Raw genomic sequence first — 8,938 nt, forward strand, 5'->3', positions numbered from 1 at the left:
ATACGGATATGCATTCAGCAACACGAACAACAGCTATGTTAGCAAGTATAGAAAACTGAATTAAATCTGATGACTGATGAACAAAAATTTGAAAACTTTGCACAGATTCAGGATTTTAGAAGGTTGCTTTAAAAGTGCATATCTTGTTATTCAACAATTTTCATCATTTAAATTATGTAAAATACAAATTTTTAAATCATGCCTAAATAAAAAAAGGGTGTGATAACGTTTGATTTGAACGAAACTTGACTAAGTTCTTTGATCAGTTACAGTTCACAGAAAATTCAATAATTCAAATTAAGCAACATAGCCAACACAAACTGGGGATTTAATGTAGACAAAAATTTGAATCACATAATTCCCATCATAACATCAAATTAAAAGTAGTCTTTGAGGTCCAAACTTTATTCTGTACAATATTATTGCTTGAGACATTGATTATAACTTATTAAAAATTGTTTGTTGCCCATTGATGATGGAAGTTACAATACTGATCAACAAATATATATAACTTGTTGGATTTCACTGTAGAAATATCAGAGACTAACAGCGGCCACTATTATTGAAGTGCAAATTGGACACTGTCAGCAACTACACCTAAACAGTTAAATGTGAAAATCAGGAAGCTGCTGTCTCAGATGTATAGCTGCTTTAGGAGCTGTGCCGCGCTGGGAAATCATCAAGACACTCATCAAACAATATTCAGCCACTACACCTGCCTGATAAGCTCACCAGAAAAAGCTATGTGAAAGGAAACTTTTAACATTTTGATAGACCTTACTTACTACCAAACAGTCTTTGGAAAACAGATACTGAACTTTTACAATTGGAGAGCTACAATCCTTTAGAGGTTAATTATTCAAAAAAGTATTATATTTTTTGAAAAACTGTCTCATCACTTCCTCAATTTTTTATTTCTCTGTCTTCATTTCATTTTATTTATCTGATGGTAGACTTAAAATATTTGACACTTCCTGGTTCAAACACTACTTTATCATATTAATTCTTCAAACTGACTGATTAAAGAAATACACTGTGCATAGATGCAGCTCCAAAATGGTATTGCTTTGCAAAATTGTTCACAAAATATTTGAGAATACACAAATATTTATAAATGAACACTTGAGGGTGGAACCCAGCACAGAGTTTGTACATACAGTAATATCTAAGATACTTTAACCTTTTTCAAAAAGTGTAGTTTATTCTCTAGAAGTGTTATTATTCCAACATGCATTTAACAATGACTTTGAAGACAGTGGCCATCAAAATCAAAATAACTTTATGTGCAGACAGTATAGCAGATCAAACCAACACTAGGCCTATCAAAGTACCAGAAAAGAGTCATGATAGGAGAATGGTCTCCTTTTCTATGCATTATACTATGAGACAGTTTTTATGGGACCTACAATGACATGTGATTCAAACTCTGCTTCCTGCAGACAGCTGTTGCAAACTGAAGAACAGCAGTAGTTTGATATACCAAAACTTACAATAAAAGTAAATCTAAGAAATTGTAAGGAAGAGGAGAGATGATGAAAATAATGAGTAAATTCAACAAATTTTCAATCCAAAACAATTTCCTATTTTTGTTCCTTAAAATTATAACTTTGAACAGACAATATTGGTTTACATATTTCCTATGTGCATACTAAACACTAAGTTATCTGTTGAAATTTTATGAGCTATTCAGCCGAAGTCAGTACAGTGTGAACCTAACATTGATATGGATTAGAAAAGATACATTTCAAAACATTCATACTGTGGAAACAATGTAATAATCTTACCTCAGACACTAAAAGGTTTTGAACATTAGCCTACTGGCATTCTAAAGAGTCTCAAAAGTTTAAACTGTGAATTGCAACAGACTATCATAAATCCCAATAAACTCTTTCAGTAAGTAAATCTGCTACAATTTAAAAATCTGACATTTTTGCCTGTAATGGAATCATTCAAAATTTGAAGCTTACCACCTGTAGCTTATGTTCAGACTAATTGTGACTGTGCATTTCACAGAGAATTTGCTTATCCATTTTCACACACTTGTCTTTCTACCAAAACAGCATGTGTATTACGAAGATTATGAAACTTAATATTCAATTTTTTACATATAAGGCATAAAAATATTATATTTAAGAAGTTTCACACAAATTATATTCATTAAATAAAATGCAAAACAAGTTAAGGATAGGCAAAGATATCATGGCTTATAACAGTGGTTTCAGGAATCCAGCGTAAATTTTATTAATGTGAATTATGAAATAATCCTGTTAAGTGCCACCATTGCTTGTACCCAAACTACTGATTTGTGCCTCCTGTGGAAGTTCTGCTCCAGGAACTCAAATTCATAAACTTAATCACCTACTTTCCAGATCCTCAAAGCTGCCCAAAACATATGAACAAGGGGAAAAAAATCTCTTATGGAAGTTAGCATTTTATAATTGCACTTATTGTATTTTTGAATTATTGTTTGGAAACTCAAAATTCCAGTAAGTCAATTAATCTTGGCAGTAATTCTGAGTCTTTAGAAATTAGAGATTGACATTCTCACTTTATCACATCACCAACTACTTTTATGTTGGGGGATGATAAAACGATCATAATATTAGACAGGTATGCAAACATATATAGTAGGTATATAACTGATGAGATTTTAAACTATGAGGCTGAGAAAATTCAATTTAATGTTGAACAAACTCCATCTGTGCTGGTTCTGGAACTACCAAGCTCCTGGCATCAAGTGTTATTATGGTTGGCAAATTAGACAAACTGCTCAGCACTTACCAGCAGTCAGTTCTCAGAACGTAAACCCTAATCTGCAGCAGTGACTACATTCACTACTTTTGCACAAGACGAGAGAATATAATCCAAATAACCTTGAAATCAAAGTGCCCCTTTATTCAACCATGACTTAACATTTCTAAGGGAATGTTAAATGTCAAAACAATTCTCAATGAAGAGCAGATTTTAAATTAGGTATCAGTAATGCTATACACTAACCAGCAAAAGTCATTTGGGGCCACGAAAGTATTTTAATATTTAAACTTTTTTTAAAATGTGGTTAGTAGTTGATTTCAATGAAACATAAAATCCCACCTGCTCTTGAAATGTGTCATAACATCTCTGAACAGGCTGGTTAGAAAATATCTAAAATAACTCAACTGAAAGTAGCACAAAGTAAATAAATGTAAGAATGAAGCAGTAGGAGAAATAAAATGTTGTAAGGAAATACTCCTTTCAATTGAAGCAAATTTTTCAGGAAGCAAGTCACACAATAATTCAGGTTGTTTTAATAGAATTTAGATACAAGAATATATCTAATGAAAAACAGAACCAAAAAAAAAATTGAGCAAAAAATTAACAATCAAAAAAACTTCAGATTACAATGTATTCTGATGAAAGGTCATTGATCTGAAACACTTAACCTTGTTTCTCCCTCCGCAAATGTAACCTGCCTTGCTGATTATTTCCAGCATTTTCTGTTTTTATTTCCAATTAGAAACATTCTTTCATTCAAGGTAATAGACATCTGCATAATAAATCCAGCAACTTGCACCATGTCTAGACTTTTAACAAATAATTGGATGAATTATGTGCTTAGGTCGAGAGTTATCAAAGTACACAGCAAAGTGTTAGAGGTCCTGCAACATCACAAAAACCAAGCAACCAAAGATATATCATGTATTATACAAAATTGAAAAGGCGCTTTTTTTTTCTCAACTTACTTTTGAAAGACAAGAATAAAATTTTAGATTTTCCTACAGGAGATTAAATGGGTACAAGATATAGTGGGGAAAAAATACACATTCTATGAAACAGGTTGGCCAAAAATCCAAATTTTTTTTGTTTATCATTATGAACTGGGCAGAATTGTGTCAGAAGTACAAAAACAATTATACAATTTAAGCAAATTTTCAATTTGCTCCCAGTGCGATTTGATTGTAATCTTGTACACTGTTGAATAGATATCTCCAATCTAGAACTGAAGGTACAATCTAGAACTGAAGGCAACATTACTTTTCTGACCCTCAGAGAGAAATACTATCATAAGTATGTCTCCCAGACGTACAACAATAAAAGCTTGGTCAATTACAAGTTGCTGTAAGAGCAAAGAGTAATCCTGCTGCCTGCCAAACTTCACCAAAAAAAGCATGTCATTACTATTTGTGAGGCCTTGCAGTGTGCAAAATGGCTGATACATCTGCCTACTTAACAAGTGCACTTCAAAGTAACTTGAACATCAAATGTTTTTACACAAGGCACCACATTCATGCTGTTTTTAAACTTTGAAAACATTGAAATGCAATCAAATTCAGATGAAACCTCTTAAGTTGTACTCAGAAAAGGATTCTGACTTTTGCAGATTGCTGAATACAGAACACGTTTGTTGAAACAAAAACAGAAAAGAAGCTTTTCTATTCTCTTACACTAATAAAATTGCAGCCCCTTTCAACCCTACTGCAATAAAGCTAATTTCCTTCAATTATCATTAACTGACTAGAGCACACCAGAATCTAGAAAATATCTCTACTTCCAAATTGATTGTAGTTTGTTATTCCAAATAAATTTAAATTGGTAAAGAAAATGTTCAATACAATATAAATTCTAATCAACAACCACAAATCCTTTGTTCAATGCCTAGATTAAACTTAGGGTGAAATGTTCACCATGCATGCCATGGTCATATATGTATCAGGTCCAGAATTTAGTTAGTTTTTCTCTCAAAGAATGGTGGCCTGTTAATTCAAACAGACACACATGCAGTGTTAAAAGTTTCGTACCTAGCCTTTTTTGTACTGAAATATAGATTGTGTTTTTTCAAAAATACAAAATCCTTCTCTTGATGTTTGCAAGCCAACCCCAATTGCATGAGAAGATGGATAAAGGACCTTTTCCTTGACCAGCTTCATTTTTTGAACTTCAGCAATAGTGATAGATAGAATTAGAGACACTTACTTTATTATTATCCCACTAGATCAAATCTCAAAAGACAGTTAATGGATCAGTCTCTTTACATATGGCCAAAAGCAAGACTGGTGTCACCTCAACATACCATTCAGATATATGGCACAGTGCGCACCACAAGAACAGGTAAAGCCAAATTTTGAATAACTTTACTGAATTTACAAAGACAAATCCCTGAAGGGTTCAAGCTCAAAATTGTTGATACAAGATAAGGGCAATAACGCTAACCAAAAAACTTAATCTAACATATCAAACTATGCTTATAAGAATATAGGAGCAAATTAAGCCATTGGGCCCATCAAGTCTGCTTCACCAGTCAATCACGGTTGATATGTTTCTCAACCCCATTGTCCTGCCTTCTTCCCATAATCCTTGATCCCCTTACTAATCAACCCAGTACAAGATACAAAAAGCAAATCCCCACAATTTCATGCCGACTCTTCTTGACATCCATACAGAGTACCAAACATTCTGAATTTCATGAGACATTTAAACACCAATAAAAATCAAATTTGAGAAGCTCCACCACAAACTCACCTGAACTAATTCAGTGTTAACTCCTACATTGACATAGACTTTTGCTAGCTATCATGTTCCTCATCATCATCACTAACAAAATGCTTCTGCAACGCCACCAATTAACACAACAGCTTTTCACTTCACTTACAATGATTGCTGCACTGAAACTAGCTATAAATTCTTCAGTGTTAAAAAGAATTTTGGTACACATCATTCCATACAAATAACACTTATCTAGTTACAATATAATTTAACTTTCTTTTGAAAACGAATTCAGCTTGCCATCACAATGGACTTAATCCAAGTTAAGGGAAAAATTCATTGTATGCAGCAATGTTGCAGTTTGTAAATTGACAGATGGGAAGTGGCAACTGACTTTTATCTAAGAAGCCTACAATAGTACAAACAAAGAGATTTGGTAGCTTGCATCCTGCTGAGTTGTATTACCAAGCTGCCATTTAAAAAAATACCAAATGCACAATGATGAAAATTTAACCTTACTTAATTGACATGAGCTTAATTTGATGTCTACTATCAGAAACAGCATCTCAATGAAGAACTAAAAACAGAGGACGATATTAGCAATTCCATTGAAGAACATTCTCCAAGAGTTTAACATTTTTAGCCAACTGCAGTTTAGAATTACATTTCCCATAATAAAATCTATAACAATATATGTCACTACAGCTGCAACATCATATGAATTCTGATTCAAACCTTTCAAAGGAGAGGTGAAGTTGGTTAATTCAGATTCTAGAAATTCCAAGTCAACCACTTGCCATGAAAGTACGTCTTAAGAAGTCATGAAAAACTGGTACGGCTGTGGGTTGGTCTACAATATTTGAGCAAGAATAAGGATGAAGATGCCATTCTTCACTTTAAAAAAAGAAGAGAGTGTCACAGTGAAAAAACAAAATAGTTATGTTGCCAGTTATCTTCAAATGAACTATTACTATCGAAGTAATCAAACTTTTTGATCTTGAAAAATCAAGCATACTACGCATTAGTCCGTTATAAAGTTTTATTCTTTCCCAATAGTATACCCTTTAACATAACACCAAAATCATTGAGAATGTATTCCGATCTTCAATTCTACTCAACATTGAGTACCATTTACTCCTACTTCAAAGTAGCATCTTCAAATCATATGTTTCAATTATTCAAACGAAGTGGTTAGGAATCTTGCAGAACTAAAGAATTTTTACTCTGGTCTTTCATTAATGGTCAAATGTTTTACCCCTTATGCAAGATCACAGAATGTCCTGTCAACTTATCTCACATTTTGCTGAAAGCTTCAATAACCCTTAGGGCTTCATTATTTAATGCAGCAGCAAATACTTCAGGGAAAATACTTATAATAATGCATTTTTTTTAAAAAATGCAATCTTCTGAATCAATCACTGAAAGATTGTCCTAGCATTGCCACCACCAGTAATGGACCTGTTCTAAACTCTAACTATGACGCAGATCCAATTGGAAGATATCAAATTGATCTCTCCAGATGTAACCCACACATGAAAGGACAAAACCAAACAGTTGCGCTGGGTGTGTTCCGAATTACATGCACAAAATTCAACATGCTGACAAACCCATATACTGTACTGCTTTACTGAAATCCTAGTGACAACCAGAGTTCAATAGGGCAGCATTTCTTCAGTCAATACAATGAGCCTTTAGCAACAGTACACTAGTTTTGAGCAACCTCTTTCATCTTCTGGAGAGGAGAAAAACAAGACTAAGAATATTAAAACACTATTAATTGAAACATTTGAGAGCATGTAAAAGCTTGAGTCATAAAGATACAATTATGGTTGTAGTAGTGCCCCAATTAAATAGTAAGAGCTACATGATGTAACGGCAAGATTCTCACACACCTGAAAGATAGTCTCAAAATTGTAATATAGAGAAAAAAGGTAAAACATCCACTGAACAGTACCATAGTACTACAAGCTCATGTGAGAATGCCCACTTACTGTAACAATATTATATCTTTTAATTATAGGTAATATATGTATACATACAACTACGAAAATGTTCTTTCTTATTAAGAATATATCCCTTCATGTGGTGCTATCAAAATAATTGACCATGAAAGTGAATATAGAAGTTATAAAAGTTCTATTTGTTTAGCAAAGTCAGCACAAATTAGCAATGTTGCTGATGTACAAGTACTACAATTTTAAATCAAATGGGCATATCCTACCATGTCTATAACTACTGCTTTGATACCCATAGTGCTCATTTAAAAGTGTGTAATTGTTAACATATCCAATTATTCTGCAAAGCTATAAGATCTTGTTTGAAGTTTGTTTCAAGTTGTTCATCATTTACAAAAAAACAAATCTATTCCTTCCTTCTTTAAACCAAGGATTTATGCTATGCCAGAAGTACTTTAACATAGTTTGACATTCAATCTTTATTTGTAAATATCAACCCATATCCCTCAAAAATTTCTGACAATCTAGAAAAATTATAAGGTGAATCATTTCCTAAATTAAAACATTTATTGAAGTAGTTGAAATTTGGTAGATTTAGAAAACGAGATTCCTAGTGTGATAGCCCAATATGATTCAATACTTGTCCACTTTAAATTTTCAGAAAAAATTAATAGGAAAAATTAATAACAGCAAAATATTATTTGGAATAATAAAATTGAATTATAAAACTTAGATGCTCAGCTCTTTCCATCATAAGTAGGTTAGAAGCAAAACATTTGAAACGTGCGATAATAAGTAATGGTAGCCACTGAAGCAAGATCCTCATCGCCAACTAGATTTTTTTTAAAATGTCATTTGCCCTTGGCTGTGCAATACAATTCTGAGACGATCGCCATGCCTTACGTTGTGAATGGACCCGAGGAACTTTCTACAAACAATGGTGTCAGCATGGAACAAAACTATGTTTGAAACAAAATATAAATACAACTTCCACCAGCAACTTAAAACAGACAAGTTGCATCCAAAAGGAAAACAAGTAAACATTGTCTGACTGCTTTTTAAAAAAACTGAACAGTAACAGATATATCACGGCTACACCAAATTTCTGAAATTGAGCTGAGAACCAATGGGGAATTTGTAGTTATAACTGCGGAAACGCCAGGCACACCGCTCGGCTCTTGTGGTGTAAAATGTATCCCGATGAAGATGATGAGGATGATGATGTAAAGTGTGAAGAGGAGGGCGAAAGTCGGATGCAAGGCCCAGTGCCTGAGGTGTATGTGTGCGCGCAGGGGTCGGGATCTTACTCTGCTCCCTGGCTCCTCGTTGCTTGGGTTGGCCTGTCCGCTTTTTTTTGACGGTACTCGATTAAACCACAGAGAGAGAGAGAGAGAGAGAGAGAGGGGGGGGGGGGGGGATAGTGGAGAGGGAGACTCAGTCAGAGCCCAGACAAAAAAAAGGCACAGCAGCCGCCCAAGATCTGCACGGTCAGCCCGCATACCCCGCCGCCGCGCTCGGCA

At 33.9% G+C, this 8,938-nt stretch overlaps 1 protein-coding gene across 5 annotated transcripts in view; it reads right to left on the reverse strand.

Annotated features, from left to right (window-relative positions):
• The window catches only part of cnot2 (CCR4-NOT transcription complex, subunit 2), a 145,050-nt gene that overhangs the window by 135,930 nt on the left and 182 nt on the right, over positions 1-8,938 (reverse strand). For 2 of the 5 annotated variants that reach the window (XM_072551691.1, XM_072551690.1), the window contains exon 1: positions 8,726-8,743. The exons of 1 other annotated variant lie outside the window; for it this stretch is intronic. Coding sequence is in view for 1 of the 4 variants with exons in the window: in XM_072551692.1 (XP_072407793.1) it covers positions 6,261-6,357 (97 nt within the window). In the remaining 3 variants the exon portion in view is untranslated. Of the gene's footprint in view, positions 1-6,198; positions 6,358-8,725; positions 8,744-8,938 lie in introns of those variants that run through there. 2 more of the 5 variants (XM_072551692.1, XM_072551694.1) reach the window with 2 other exon arrangements.

This window comes from Chiloscyllium punctatum, chromosome 32, assembly GCF_047496795.1.
Source record: "Chiloscyllium punctatum isolate Juve2018m chromosome 32, sChiPun1.3, whole genome shotgun sequence".
Taxonomy (NCBI): domain Eukaryota; kingdom Metazoa; phylum Chordata; class Chondrichthyes; order Orectolobiformes; family Hemiscylliidae; genus Chiloscyllium; species Chiloscyllium punctatum.